The 16,341-nt window shown below is 41.0% G+C and overlaps 1 protein-coding gene across 3 annotated transcripts in view; it reads left to right on the top strand.

Moving 5' to 3' along the window:
- The window catches only part of STOX1 (storkhead box 1), a gene marked incomplete at both ends in the record, with an annotated part of 50,624 nt that overhangs the window by 33,650 nt on the left and 633 nt on the right, over positions 1-16,341 (top strand). The window contains 2 exons of one of the 3 annotated variants that reach the window (XM_079716519.1): positions 10,201-10,353; positions 11,710-14,068. In XM_079716519.1, coding sequence (XP_079572645.1) covers positions 10,201-10,353; positions 11,710-14,068 — 2,512 coding nt within the window. The remainder of the gene's footprint in view (positions 1-10,200; positions 10,354-11,709; positions 14,069-16,341) is intronic. The other 2 variants (XM_079716520.1, XM_079716521.1) reach the window with 2 other exon arrangements.

Below are 16,341 nucleotides of genomic sequence, written 5' to 3' on the forward strand. Positions count from 1 at the left end.
GACTGATGTGTGTCAAATATTATTCCAGGTACTTATGGATGTTTTCCCACAATAACGTTTGAACCAAATACTGTTGTTCATGTTGAACAGTCACTAGTGAATACTCGAAGAGGGCACATAGTCAGTAAGTGGAAGTGGAGGATTTGAGCCCCGGTCTGCCCGACCAATTCCAGGACTCTCTTTCTTATCCCATGCGGCCTTAGGTACCCCGAGGCCCCATAGGGACAAGTCTGGTTCATCTTCCTTATGATGGTCGTGCCCAGGCATCCACGAACTTCTGAGTGGGACCAGGAATACTGAGTCCCTGTCCTACCAGTTATAGCCCTCATACTGGGTTATGATTGCCTCCAACCACTGCTCTTCCTCTAGAACGGGAGCCCCCCTGAGGGCGAGGACTGTATCCTGTTCACTGTCGTATCCCCACTAACTGGCATAGAGTAGGTGCTCAATAAATATTTGCTAGATAAGGAATGATTGAAGGACTGTGCTATTACAATATCTGTATTATGAGTGCCTGATGCTACACTGTGGTAGCCACTCGTTAAGTTTTTCTTAAGTGGTCCGTGTAGGAAGGAGACTGTATCTCCAACTGACAGGTTTAGAGAACAATTCATGGGAGAGTCAGTCAGCATTGAGCCCGTCTTTGTGACAGGAGTTTGAAACACTGAGGTGCGGGGAAGAGTGCTTTAGGTGGAGGAAGTGGGGACAAGGTCGTAGAGATGGGAAAGTACAGACTATTCAGGGAGAGGCCAATCTGAATGGAGAGAAGTCACAGCTGAAGGGTGATAATAGGTATGGGAGAAAAGGGATTGTTGCCAAATATGATTGGGAAACACTGGGTTGAATAAGCTAGGTTTTCTGTTACAATTCTCAGAGCCTTTAACAATGCTCCTGTGACTCCAAGCCTCATTTCTCAAACATTTGACCTTTGGGGCCCTTTTCTTGCAGAGCATTTCATGGAATGAATTTTCCACAGAATGCATTTTGGGAAATGTTGATCTAGTTCAGCTCCACATTTATAGACAAGGAAACTGAGACCCAGAGAAGAGAGGTGGCTTATTCAGAGCCACATAGCAGAACTTGGATTAGAACCCGGATCAGATCACTTGACCTCCAGTATAATGCTCATTTGTAATGTGAAGACTATGTGTTTATAAAGGACAGCTTCTTCCTTACAGGGAACTTTTATTTATCTGTTATTCAAACAACAACCTTGGTGCTAAAATTTCCCCCAGTTTTGTACAGTGGTATTTTATATTCATCACCATGATGCTGAGCAGAGATGAGAGCTGCTGTCATTGCCTGTGCAGCCTCTAGAATCTTGGGAAGAAGGTTCGTCTTAAATCAGCCCCGTGTTTGCCTGGAGGGCAAAGAAAAGATGCTTTTTCTGTACAGCCTTTTTTTTTTTTTTTTTTTTTTTTGCTGTACGCGGGCCTCTTACTGTTGTGGCCTCTCCTGTTGCGGAGCACAGGCTCTGGACGTGCAGGCTCGGCGGCCCTGGCTCACAGGCCCAGCCGCTCTGTGGCGGCATGTGGGATCTTCCCGGACCGGGGCACGAACCCGTGTCTCCTGCATCGGCAGGCAGACTCAGCCATTGCGCCACCAGGGAAGCCCTGTACAGCCATTTTTAAGGGGATACAGGGACTGCAGAAGTTTACAACTTGTGCTTCTCTCCTCAGCCTTTTCTTGTCCCCAGCCTGCTGTGGTAGGCAGAATGGGCCCCCAGAGATGTCCACATCCGAATCCCTGGAACCTATGAATATGTTACCTAATATGGCAAAAGGGACTTTGCAGATGTAATTAGGTTATGGACTTTAGGGAGATTATCCTGGATTATATGGGTAGGCCCAATCTAATCACATGAGCCCTTAAAAGCAGAGAACTTTCTCTGGCTGGAAGCAGAAGCAAAGCAACAGAAGGGCAAGTCAGAGAGAAATGAAGTGTGAAAAAGACTCCATGCTGTCTTGAAGATGAAGGGGGCAACATGACAAGAAATGCCGGTGGCTTTAAGTTGCTGAGAGAGGCGCCATCAAAGGAACAGGGACCCCAGTCCTCAGTCCTACAACCACAAGGAACTGAATTCTGCCAAAAACATGAGTAAGCATGGAAGCAGATTCTCCCCTCCAATCAGAGCCTAGGCCCTGAGTCCCCGAGCAGAGGAACCAGTGGAGCCCATCAGACTTCTGACCTCTAGGCTGTGAGATAATAAATTTGTGTTGTTTTAAGCCGCTTGTTTATTTTGACAGCCTTAGAAAACTAACACACCTGAGTAAAGTCAGTAACATATCCAAAGTGGAAGCTGTGAAGGGAATAGAGGTTAGGAAGGGGCACCAGTGGGCTGAGGACTTTGGGGCTGTGTGTGAATTAGTTTTTAGCATTTTTTTAAAAAGATCAGTTGATTTGAGTCATTCACATCCTTCCCTCCCAGCCAGGCATCCCTGTATCTCTATGGCGAAAGGCTGCTGGAGGCTCAAAGGGCTCCCTGATAGGGCCAACTACGTGTCTTTTCAAGCATATCTGTGCGCTGTGACAACCAGATTCTGAGGTCTCCTTCATAAATGGCCCAAGACCTTTGCAACTCAACTGCTGGCCAATATTAGTGGATATATCACTTGAAATAAAGGGACCTCTCATTTACTAATCCTGACAGGTTGAAGTGCTGTTATTAAAGGTAGCACTAAGGGTTCCTGCTGGTGAACAGCCCAGCCTTCTCTGGGAAGCCTGTAGCTTTTCAACAGAGGGCATTTCCCAGAAGGGGAGCCATTTGTCTGGGGCTCCAAAATAAACATCACCATGCTGGAGAAGGAATTTCAGCTTCCATGGTAGATAACCCGACTACCCTTAGATCTACAGCCAGTTTCTGAGTCTTGGTACTCTTTTGTTTCTAAATGTGGAGGAAAGTGTTTGCATTCTTTTATTTTACTAAAATAAAAGGCAGACATGGAGAGGGGCTTGGCTTTGCTGGCCTGAAACCTTTCTTCTTTTTGTTCCCATTTTGTTTGATTTTCTGAACCTATTTAAGGTTTTAACACAACAGATCTAATTATTTAAAGTCATGGAAATTTTTGCACAGCATCTAATCTCGGATGAGACACATTGTTACAGAGTACTTTTCATTTTTTAAAAGCTCAGGATTAATTTTAATGTTAAAGAAATTTGGAAATTCTGTACTGGATAAAAGTGCAGTTTAAAATCAAGGAAGCTTCTTGGATTACTTAGGACAAAACATCCTTTTTTATTAAACTTGACTGTATCTGCAGGCTGTTTTATTCATGCTCTATTGTCATCTCTAAAGCACGTAGAAGATGCTTTTCCCACACTGTGATTCAATACAGGCGCCCAAAAAGATGCTCTCAGATTTCATGTGTCTGGGTAATTAGCTGAGTTTGAGCGGATCAGTTAAACCGTTTGAAGGTCAATAATGCATGAATTTCTGGCAGACTGCCTAGAAGAGTCCATAAACACACTTGTATAGGGACTAAACATGTTTATTTTGTGTTTTATATATGAAATAATGTTAGGATTAGTTTTGCCTAGAATTTAATTTTATGGCAGATTCATGTTTTAGTGTGACACAGAATAGTTCTGATGTGAATCCTTTCCAAATTTCCAAAGAAATATTTCCTCTCTTTTGCATATTTGGTAGTACAGTTTCTTATGGACCTTAAAATCAAATTCAAGCACCCCAAATTAAAATGTCAGAGTTTAGATTCCATGAGGAGGCCCTCTTGGAATTTGTTTAGGTGCCTTAATTAAAAGCCTAAGATAAATGTAAATACTGCATGGTAGTTAATTTTTTTCCCCTAAAGATAAAGTGTTTATGGAAAACTAATTTTGTCCCTAAAATTTAACTAGAGCATTCAGATATCAAAATAAACACATTCAATTTTGATAAGGATGCTTTTACTTCAGAGATTTTTTTCAGTGAACAAAGCAAATGCAGGTTTGGGACCAGCAACTTGTATCTTGATTTTGGTTCTGCCTTTCTCACTTGGAAAGTGTAAAGTTTAGGCTTGTTTTAACTTTATTAAAACTTCCAACTGATTATCTGTAACTGACAGATTTAGGAGTCCTGTGTCCCTGGTTGAAGACTTCTCCTGTACCATAGCTCCTGGGGAGGGTTTGCTTGTTCTACTCCAGCTGCCTTATCTGGGTCTGGTGAGAGGCAATCTTGCTGTGTCCGTATTTGTCATGAATGTACCTCTTGCTGTTTTTACACTGGGGCATGAGTATTCATGCCTCATGAATTGTCCAGGAAATAGCTCTTTCAGCCACTTCTCTTTGCTGTTAGAAAACAGCCAGGATAGGGTATTCTAGAGGCCTTCAACCTGAGGCATATGGTGGAGGCCTTTGTGTCCTGACATAAAGAAACCACCTTCTTTTTCTTAGAATTTTGATGAGGCTTTTGATTGCAGCGGATTATTGCTGAGCTATTGTCACCAGCTCTGGGAACAAGCCACACTCCCAGGGTTCTGCTCCTAATGGCCAGGGGCTTTCTAGACCACGGTTGTTAGGCACCAGGGAGCAGGAATTGATTGCCTGGGATTATATGAATTTATGTCCATTACACAGGAAGCTGATTCTAGTCACAGTTTTAGGATCCCAAGCCATGAGGAGCCTGCCCCAGACTTTACTGGATGTCATCTGCTTTTGATAGTTGAGAGCTCCATGTTTTCATTTTATCTACATGCTACATACATTTAATTTGTCTTGCATTTTTTCTTCCCTAAAAAAGTGGACTTTTAAAGAATAATTGTTTTCAAACTCATATAATTTGCCTCATTATTATAACTTGGAAAATTTTTTTAAATTTATATACCAACTAAATCCTTTGGGAATACAACAAGGTAGCAATAAAAATGTCCTTTGCAGAAAAGGTAGCATTAAATGTAGCAGGTGCTAATCTGTATGGTTCTACTTCATTGGTTATTTTTTGTGAAACCAGCCTTTTGGCTAAACACTTCTCCCATTTCCGCAGCACCCAAGAGTGCAAGACTGTGTAAACACAGAGAACATTGTTGTGAACTGTTTACTCTGGCCCACAGGCTCTCCTAGCCTTCTGATCCCTGCTCCAGCTCAAGGGTCAGAGGTCCACAGCAGGCCTAGACTCTTTAAGTCCAGCCTTCAGTTACTCTGAGGTAGTTGAGGATAAAGCCAAAGGGCTGGCTTTCTCTTACTGTGAAATCTAATTACATTTATAAGAGGGGTCTTCTACACAGGAAGTTAATTTTTGGTGGAAAACTCTGTAAGAGTCATTGCATTCCAGAAACACAAGTGCAAGAGTAAGTGAAGCAAACTATGGCTGCAGCTGGAAGATGATTCCTGCATCTGTCACAAATGTTCCTGTGTCAGGGTTCACTCTGCTTTCCTGCACAAAAAACTCTTGATGATTTATGCACCTAAAGATGTATCTTAGCAACGGCTGTGAAGGGGAAATGTACTGAGAAACTTTCTCTAGCCTTTGTCTAGAGGGAGCTCCAAAGCAGAGGTTACATGCTATTTAACATGTTCTCTACAAGGCAGTTGACATATAATTGTATTAGTTTTAAAAAGAAAAAGGCAGGGACTTCCCTGGTGGCTCAGTGGTTAAGAATCCACCTGCCAATGCAGGGGACACAGGTTTGAGCCCTGGTCCAGGAAGATCCCACATTCCGTGGAGCAACTAAGCCCGTGCGCCACAGCTACTGAGCCTGCTACTAAGCTTAAGGATTGAACTAGAAAATGGGCTGTTTTAGGTCTGACCCAAAGGCATAGTGGAGACCCCTTACTGGACCCTAGTACAGCTTCCTTGTTTCATTTGCACAGAAATGGGCAGCCGCTGGCAGGGGGCACAGCAGGGACATCAGACATGTACTGACTTTCTAGCCACTCATCTCTTTATTTTAATGTCTCTGGTCCTCCCCCCTGCACTGCACGCCAATCTCAAAGTTCAAAGTTCAAAGTGACTGGGTTTAGGCTAGGGATGCAGTGAGGCTTGAGTGTGTATTGTGTGGCTGAGCAAATCCTTTTTAGGTTTTGCTCTCTACTTCTCCAATACTCTAGCCTTTATCTTTCTAGGAGAGAAGAACTTTTCCCTCCTTTTTGAATTAAGGACTTCTAAGTCCAGATGAAGTGGGGCAGGTAATCCATTTAAGATCACATACAAGAAAAAAGTCACTTAGACTGTCTTGGAAAATGGGGAAGAGAGTTATATAAGTTTGTTATAAATTAAGCACATAGAGTTATGTTTAAGAAGCATAAAAATATGTGAAATTGTACTTTAATTCTATATTTTGTCAGGTTGAGGAGGGAGATGAAAGAGAAGAAAGTAAGTCTCAGATGCGGAGGGTAAAAGGAAAAGCAAAGGGAATGAAGATAGGGAGAAAGGCTTATTACCCTTAGCTCAGAGGTGGAGTTTCTAGGAGGATTTTGAGTTTTAGGTCAGTTAACGTTCCTCTTGGACATTAAGTTTCATAGCATCATCTCTTATCACCGCCCTTTGAAATGCTAATTGATTAGTCATTCATGCTAGTTTCTCAGAATGCTGTAGGTATCTTAGCATCACCCAATGGGACAGCAGCAAGCAGGCCAAGAGGAGATCCTCCCCTTGGCTGACAAAGCAGACAGCAATTCTGCCCTGTGTTGTGACCGTCCAAGGTCAAAAATGCCCCAGCCTGCCAAATAGAGAAGCTTAAGTAAACAAGGAAACAGACCAATGTGATCTTTAACAGCAAACTGCTTATCACTTTCCTGATGGCAGTCCTTTATCTTTCATGCAGATACCAGAAGTACTGTGAGCCCCTTACCAGCTTTGACTACAACCCTTTACCCCTGGCCAGTCCTCATCACCTTCCTTCCTCCTTAACAACCAGTGCAATGTATTGGTTTCCTCACTGGAGAGTCAAATGCAGGGTACAGCCAAGTTTTCTAAATTCTTTGGCTTGCCTCTGGCTACAGTTGACTCCCATGCAGCCCCAGGACCATATTTATTTGTTCAATGGTTAGCTACTTTAACACTGCTGTCATTAACACCCTAACGTCTCCAAAGAGCGGTCCTCAGACCTGCAGCATATGAACATCAACTGGGAGGTTGTTAGAAATGCAGAATCATAAGCTCATTTTCAGATCTTCTGAGTCAGAATCTATACACTATCACAATCGCCCGGTGATTCTCACATGCACATTAAAGTTTTAGCCCTGCTGGCCTCCCTGACTCCCATCTTTTCGACTCCAGATTGCTTCATCTGCCAGAAACCACACTTAAGTGACCTTGAGACTCAGGGCTCCTTCATAATCTTTGTATTCATTTTATAATTTCCTAGGGTGCTCTGAGAATGACCCCTCAAACTCCCTTTCTACTCTTCACCTCCTCATTCCCAGTTTTTCTCCTCCCATTGCTATTTTCTTTCTGTCTAACTTTACAGAGATCAGATGACTTTGCTGTGCTAATATTTTTTTCCTTCTATGCCTCAATATATTTCTGGTCTTCTGCGACCCTCTATTTTCTCAAGTTTCAGATGAAGTAATATCCTTCTCATTTCTAACGATAGTTCTTTTACCAGTGCCTTTTATTTATTTTTTAATTAATTAATTTTGGGCTGAGTTGGGTCTTCGTTGCTGCACTCGGGCTTTCTCTAGTTGCGGCGAGCGGAGCAGGGGCTACTCTTCGTTGCACTGCACGGGCTTCTCATTGCGATGGCTTCTCTTGTTGCGGAGCATGGGCTCTAGGCACGCGGGCTCAGTAGTTGTGGCGCACGGGCTTAGTTGCTCCATGGCATGTGGGATCTTCCTGGCCCAGGGCTCGAACCCGTGTCCCCTGCATTGGCAGGCGGATTCTTAACCACTGTGCTACCAGGGAAGTCCCTACCTGTTCCTTTTATACACTTTCCTTTCCCCTTCCTTTAGGATCTTGCTGTCTTACTGGTCTTCCTTCTCACAGAATCATTTCCATCATCTCCACTAAGCCCTTCCTTTTTGTATCCAAATGTGCAAACATGTTCTTTTAAGAAAATCACAGCATACACATTCACATTCACTTGATCCTACTTTTTTCTGGTTTGTGTTCTGTTTCTCCTCTTTCACAATCAGATTTTTCCAACAAATAGTCTAGAACCATGGTTTACTGTTGAGGCAATTTTGACCCCCAACCCCTTCCTTTCAGGGACATTTGGCAACATCTGGAGATATTTTTGGTTGCTGCAGCTGTGGGAGATGTTCCTGGCATCTGGAGGCCAAGGATGCTACTGACCATCGTGCAGTGCACAAGACAGCCCTCACAACAAATAATTCTCTGGCTATCGTGACCAACCGTCCCGGTTTGCCTTCAACTTTCTGGTTATAGCACTGAAAATCCTGTGTCCCAGGAAACCCCTCATTCCTGGGCATACTGGGATGGTTGGTCACCCTATATCTGGCCCCAAACGTCCAAAGTACCAAAGGTGACAAACCCTGCTCCAGAAGGAAGACCCATTAACTTCACTTTTTTCTCACCAAGTCCCTTCCCTTCAATCTGACTTCTATTTATTTATTTTTTTGACTGCACACCACGTGGCTTGTGGGATCTTAGTTCCCCGACCAGGGATTGAACCCGCACCCTCGGCAACGAAAGCGCAGAGTCCTAACCACTGGACTGCCAGGGAATTCCCCAATCTGATATTTAATTTCTGTTCCTTCCCATGAAAACAGTTCTCTTGAAAGTCACCAATGGTCACCTTGTTCCAATCAAGTAATCCAGTTGCCTCTTCTCCTCCCCTCAACCTTTTTGATCTCTTTCAAGCATTTGTCACTGTTAATTTGCTCTTCATTTTTAAAAATGTTTTTTATTATTTATTTGGCTGCGTTGGCTCCTAGTTGTGGCACGTGGGATCTTCGTTGCAGCGTGTGGGGTCTTTAGTTGTAGCATGCAAACTCTTAGTTGAGACATGCGTGTGGGATCTAGTTCTCTGACCAGGGATCGAACCCGGGCCCCCTGCATTGAGATCACAGAGTCTTAACCACTGGACCACCAGGGAAGTCCCTGCTATTCATTTTGACGTCTTTTTTCCTCATAATCTTGCTTCTCTCCCTCCTACCCTCATCACCGTGCCTTCTCTCTTTTGTGGGTTCCTATTTCTACTACATCTTAAACGTAGGTAGTCTCTCAGTTAAGTGTTCCTTGGCTCTCTTCTTTACTCTTCTAATAAAAGAATTCATTTCACACCTTATCTTTTTTTATTTTTTGGCTGTGCTGTGCAGCTTGTGATCTTAGTTCTCCGACCAGGGATTGAACCTGGGCCCTCGGCAGTGAGAGCACGGAGTCCTAACCACTGAACTACCAGGGAATTACCTAATTTCACTCCTTATCTTCAGCTCTCATCTTTATTGGTTGATTCCCAAATCACTTTCCTGAGTCCTAGTCCTTCATTTCCAATTGAGGGGTTCCCTTGGATACCCAGCAGAATCTAAAACTCAACCTGATTAATGGCAGGTTAAGAAGAACAATTTTATATGTTGGCAAAGAGGAAAGATAATACAGTCTAGCTTCCATTTCCAGTCTTATCTTCTATTTTGGTCTGATATAACCCTTAAACTCTACCCAACCAGGATAACTCTCTCCATGCTCTTATATATCTTGTGATTCCCTCCTTCCATGATTTTGTTCCATGTATTCTTGAAAACTGTAAATCACTTCTGCCTTTTCCCTCTTCAGATCTTCCTACTCATTACAATCAGGAAAGTGTGGAATGACAAAAATACTGGATTAGGAGTCAGAAGACCTATTTCTGTCACTTTACTTTCTTTTAGGATTGGGACAATTACTTGAACTTCCTATGGCTATATATATTTTAAATAAAGAAATAATAATCCTATCTGTGCCTATCTCAGGTAGCTAATATGAAAAAATGCTTTGAAAGATGTGAATTGCCATATAAGCATTGTCTGACTTGAACTCCAATAGCACTTTGAGCCTTTCATATAGAAACTTATTATCTCTTGCTTATAAAGTAGTGACAAATATTAGACTTCTTAAAAGTAGAGATCATAAACTAAGCCATTTCCTTCTGTAGTTTCTATCATTGTGCATATAATGTTAACAGATTGAGTAACGACTGATGAAAGAAAAGCAATTCCACTTGATATTCAGTCTTTCTAACTATTCTTGATTCACTAATTCCAAATATTTTCTACTATATCAAATTTATCACCCTTTTTTTTGTTTGTTTTTTCAAATCTCCAATTTAGGTGATGTCTTTCCAGTGCAAATGAATCCAATAGCTCAATCTCAGTTTATACCTTTGGCTGAAGTTCTTTGCTGTGCTGTATCTGATATGAATGCCGCTCAGATTGTAGTAACACAGGAATCACTATTGGAACATTTGGTGAAACATTACCCAGGTAGAGTAACAAGTTTTTCTCTATTAGTTCATTGTATGTGTTTGGTTTCTATTTATAAATCATCTTAAACACATAAACTGGGCAATATCTAATTTTTTTTCTATTATAGAACCTTGTATTAGAGCCCCGGTGGAAAAAGGTCTGCATCAGCAAGTTTATGAGTATTTCTTTTATTTTCCAGATGAACTTTTTCAAAAATAATGTTTATGGTAATAATTAAGTCAGACTCTGTAGAAAGGAGTGCAAAAGAAAAAATGATGATTCAATTTCTCCCCTGCCTCCTTTATTTTTTGACTGTGCCCCTCGGTGTGTGGGATCTTAGCTCCCCAACGAGGGATTAAACCCATGCCCCCTAAAGTGGAAGCCCCCCTGCAGTGGAAGCATGCAAGTCTTAACCACTGGACCACCAGGGAAGTCCCTGCCTCCTATTCTTAAATTGCCACTTCCCAGAGGTGACATCTTCTATCGTTTATAGTTTCTCATGGACATGTTCATAAGTTATATTTGAATATATGTATCCTTTTTAAATAAGTTGGATCATTCTATACATTCTCTCTGCACCTTTCCTTTTTTTAACTTAAAGACATGTTTTTGAGATCTTTCCGTATAAGCATATATCGATCTATCTCATTCTTTTCATAGCTGCATGATATCCCACTGCATGAATGTAGAAGAGTATTTTTTATTTTTCCCATTATAAGATATGCTTATTGTAGAAAAATCCAGAAAATATAGAAGAGTAATCACTTATAGTACCACTACTCAAAGGAAACCAATATTAACATATTGATGTATTTTGTGTTACACATTTTTAACATTGTTTTCATAATATGAATATAATTTTGAACCCTGCTATTCAGAAAGGGAATTTCTTTTAAAATTGTTACCTTCTCTGTTTGAAAAACCATCATAATCCAGATGTTAGGTAGTTTGCCCTCACCCAAGCACAGACTGATTTTCATTTTCTCTTTAGATTCTTACTGAGGTTTAAGCTATGAGACTGTGGTTTTCAAAAACTTCCATGTTCGCTTTCAAGAAGGCTTTCCTTAGTCAAAATTTAAATTTATAATGAGGTTGTATAACTTGGTGTTTGTGTTTGAGTGAACAGATTTTTTTCTTTGCTTAACTGGTAACCTAGCCATATGTCTTTGTGTAGATGAAATTATATTCCTATTATTCAATTGAATTATGATTATTGTTAATGCTTCTTTGACATTTTAATTATATATATTAATTGTGTTACAATTAGCTCTGGGTTCATCAAGCAAATGTGTGGTCATTTCTGAGTTACTGATTTCACTCATTAAAATGTTTCTTATTCAGAACGTATCAGTGTAAAGTGCTTATTTGTTTTAGGCATTGCAATTCCATCTCAAGATATTCTCTATACCACTCTGGGAACTCTCATTAAAGAAAGGAAGATTTATCACACTGGAGAAGGATACTTCATAGTTACTCCTCAGACTTACTTCATTACAAATACAACCCCCCAAGAAAATAAGAGAGTCCTATCAGATGAAAGTCCCCGGATGCCAACTTCCATTACATACCTGGTGAACATGGAAAGCTGTGCAGACTTAGCCAAAGAAAATGCGGCCCCCATATCCCATTGTCATTCTTGCCAGTGTTTCCATGATGTGTGCACTCAGTATATACAGGAACCACCAACTGCTGCAGAAGTGACTAGAAAATGCCGGAAAGGTCTTGGGGAATCCAAACCTTTGGTACAGAATCGAACAGTTTCAGTGTCTGAAGAGAATCACGTCTGTGACAGCGCCAAACCTTTACCATTCACAAAAGACAGAGAAAAAGCCAAGAAATTTGGCTTTAGCCTCTTCTGGCGCAGTATATCCAGAAAGGAGAAGTCCAGAACAGAGCACAGCAGTTTCTCTGCCCAGTTCCCACCAGAAGAATGGCCCGTCCGAGATGAAGATAACTTGGACAATATCCCTCGAGACATTGAACATGAGATAATCAAACGAATTAATCCCATTTTGACTGTTGACAACTTGATCAAACATACTGTCATAATGCAAAAATACGAAGAACAGAAAAAATATAATAGCCAGGGCACTTCCACTTATACGCTGACACTCAGGCATAAGTATCCTTCAAAAGTGGGAGTTAAGAAAAGTCAGGGCCGGTCTGTAAAGCCTCGAAGGCGGGGCCATTCACATAGAGATAGAGACAAAGCCAGGAGTCAGGGAAGTGGGCCTCAGCCAGGAAGCATTAGGCTGGAGAAACACCCCAAGCTCCCTGCTACACAGCCCATACCCGGAATTAAAAGCCCAAATGAAGTAGAACTTCAGAAACCACTTGGTGAGAATCCATCAGTGCTAGGTTCCCATTTGATTTACAAAAAGCGAATCAGTAATCCTTTCCAGGGTTTCTCTAACCGAAGGAGCCCAATAACCAAAGAGCACAACATCCAGAAGATCAGTGAGCTGAAACCCAGTCAGACTGGACCAAAGGGAAAGCCTTTCCAAAGGGCAAGGTCTTTGGATTCCTCAAGAATCTTTGAGAGTGAAGCCAAACAGTCATACAGTGAACAATGTAATGATAAACTGAGAGCAGAATCCATTTATGTGAATCACTCTACTGTCAAACCTATCAGTGATGACTTTAGAGATAACCTCTTCAATTACTCTCAATGTGGTGTTTTACAAAATGATAGTAAATGCTGTTCCTTCAGGGAAAGCACGTTGAGATGTGATGTGTATGGTGGAGAAAATGAGGCAATCCCTGAAGTCTCGAGGAAAAGTTACTCTCATTTTGACACATTAGAAGAGACAAAAGAAACACAGCATGTCCAGCCATCACGAGGTTCCTCTTCTTTAGACCAAGCATCCTCTGCTTGTAGGTTAGTTGATGAAACAATACACCAGTTCCAAAATCTTGGTCTTTTGGATTACCCAGTTGGTGCAAACCATTTGAGACAACCTCAGAGACAAGACAGAGACTCAGAGGAAACTCTGATGAGAAAGGCGTTTATCCAGGAAGCAGAGACTGTGAGTCTAGAAAATGAAGGACTTTCTGATGATGACCAGGCCTTGTATCAGAATGAAGCAGATGATGAGGATGGGGCCTGCAGTTCATTGTATCTAGATGAGGATGACTTTTCTGAGAATGAGGACTTAATTCAAATGCTGCCTGGCCACATTCAATTTTCCTTTCCAGGGGGAAACAAGTGGAATCATTTAGGAAAACGAAAGGTGACTGAAAGGTCTCTGACTGAGTACAATAGCAACATACAGAGGTTTGAGCCTCTGGTGCTTAAAGGAAATGAACATTACAAGCCCGCTGGGTTGCTTACTAATCCTGGTGAAGGCCAAAAACCTAATCTCTCTGCTGAAAACTGTGTCCTCAATTTAGGGATCCAGTCTGGTTTTGACTATGAAAAGGAACCCAGTGTAGCTAAATGTTTACAGGCCTCAGCACCTGCTGATGGAAGTATATTTGATTACTACAGCACAAGGAAAGGTGCTTTGGAGGCTGAAACCCTACAAGACCCTGTTGGTGACACAGGAAAGAAACCAGCCACCTGGAGTCAGAGTGCTCAGAATCAGGAAATGAGAAAACAGTTCACACACAAGTTAGAACTGTTCAACACTTCGCATATGCCAGTGTTGGCTCAGGACATCCAACCTGAACATGGTCGCTTGGAAGGAACAGAAAATCAGAGCATGGCAGGAGATAGTGGAATAGATTCTCCACGGTAAGTGCACATAAAAGTGATTGGCCACTATCCCACAGGAATTACTAAAATCAAGGGCATACTGAGTTACCTTGTGGGAGACTCCTGAATAAATTTTTTATAATGATACTAGTCTACCAGCCTTTACTGAATAAATTGTACGAAGTTACAATGAAATCTCTTGTATAATAGGATAGAGTTCATTTTTAATGTGAACCAAGATTTGACTGTTCCCCTACTACTAAATCTTGAATTATTTCTAAAAATAGGAAGGGACTACCATAAACCAAGCACTTCCTGAACTGAAGGTTGGAAAGTTTTCACTTATATTCCTGGTTCTGCACAGGTTGAGATAGAGATGTGGCTACTTTCCACTAATATTTTCCATGCCAGTTTGTTTAAATAACACTGTTCAGAATATAAAAGTAATTTGGTCATAATAGAACATTTAAGAAGTACTGAAAAGTAGTTTTTAAAAAACATCTATAATCACCCTACCATCTAGATATTTTTAAAAATCCTTTTATATTTGGTGTATTTATAATACTTTGGTCTGAACATATTGAATCTATATATTTTGTTTGTTGAGCTCATACTGTAGTTGCTATTTTGCATGTTGCTTTTTTCAATAGAATATAATGAACATTCCCCCATGTTATTAAATAGTTTTCTAAAAAGTCAGCTTAAAATTTGGCATATATCTTCATTAGTTTTTTTATTATATAAAATTATTGTGTACCTCTTTTTTAAAAAAACAGTAATATAGAAATGTAAAAAGTAAAACCAGTAGTCTCCATTCCCTAGCCTTTTCCATTCCTATTCCGTAGAGGTGACTTAAATATTGTTAACAGTTTGGCATATATTCTTTCAGACTTTTTCCCTTGCGTTTATAAATATAATTATTTTCTAACAACAGAGCATACAGAGCTGTGGCTTTCTTTTTCACCTAACTTATCATAGATACCCTGCAATCAGTACATATATATCCTGCTTTTTTGGGGGGCACTGCACTGTGCAGCTTGCAGGATCTTTGTTCCCTGACCGGGGATTGAACCTGGGTTCTCAGCAGTGAAAGCTCAAGAGTCTTAACCACTGGACCACCAGGGAATTCCCTCCAGCTCATTTCTCTTTCTTTTTTTTTTTTTTTTTTTGCTGTGCCACGCAGCATGCATGTGGGATCTTAGTTCCCTGACCAGGATCGAACCCGTGCCCCTGCAGTGGAAGCGTGGAGTCTCAACCACTGGACCGCCAGGGAAGTCCCTCATTTTTTAAAATGGCTGCTTAGTATTCCATTATGTGGACCCTGTTATTTACATAACCATTATTTTCCTTCCTTTGACATTTAGATTATTCCCAGTTTTTTTGCTATAATAAATCAATCTGCAGTGAATTGTTATTACTAAATGTTTGTGGACATTCCTAATATTTATAACTTAGGCTAAATTCCTGGAAGTCTGCATTTTTTTAAACACATCTACTTTATTGGGGAACAAGATTTTTTTGCCTGAAACAATAGTTTAATTCATATTAAGTCATTGAAGTATGAAAACATGTCTTTGAGGTAAACAACAGTGTAAACCAATAAGCCATGGGTTCCCTTTTTTCCTCTCTGGCAAAAACAAAAATAAAACCAAAAACAAACCCAAAACAGATAAGAGAAATTGGCATGAATTGAGAATTTAAATTTGAGAAATTTATTTGTTTGTTTGTTTGCGGTATGCGGGCCTCTCACTGTTGTGGCCTCTCCCGTTGCGGAGCACAGGCTCCGGACGCGCAGGCTCAGCGGCTCCGCGGCATGTGGGATCTTCCCAGACCGGGGCACGAACCCGTGTCCCCTGCATCAGCAGGCAGACTCTCAACCAGTGCACCACCAGGGAAGCCCCGAGAAATTTAATTTTTAAAAATTGCTTATAATATGGTTTTCTTGAAAGATTTATAACTATAGTCATTAAAGACATTTATAGGAAAAGGGAGGGGAGATAACATTTGGACATCAACTATGCGCCATAATTGGATTAGGATTAGGGAGACAGAGATGAACAAGATGTTGTTGCTACCTATAGGAAGCTTACAATTTAGCTTAGTTTAGTTGAAGAGACCAACAAGCAATAAACAAATTGAACTCAACAACAAAGCATAAACTCTTAATTCCACATCTCTTTGGCAGTTATGAAGAGTGATGGGCTGTGTGGGAAAGATTTATGGCGGACACATTTTTGAGACATCTCTTGATGTAATGGACAGGTGAGGGAGAGGAGGCAAGGTGGGAGAAGGGGAATGTCAAAAACAAAATG

Source organism: Hyperoodon ampullatus (assembly GCF_949752795.1).
Source record: "Hyperoodon ampullatus genome assembly, chromosome: 1".
Taxonomy (NCBI): Eukaryota; Metazoa; Chordata; class Mammalia; order Artiodactyla; family Ziphiidae; genus Hyperoodon; species Hyperoodon ampullatus.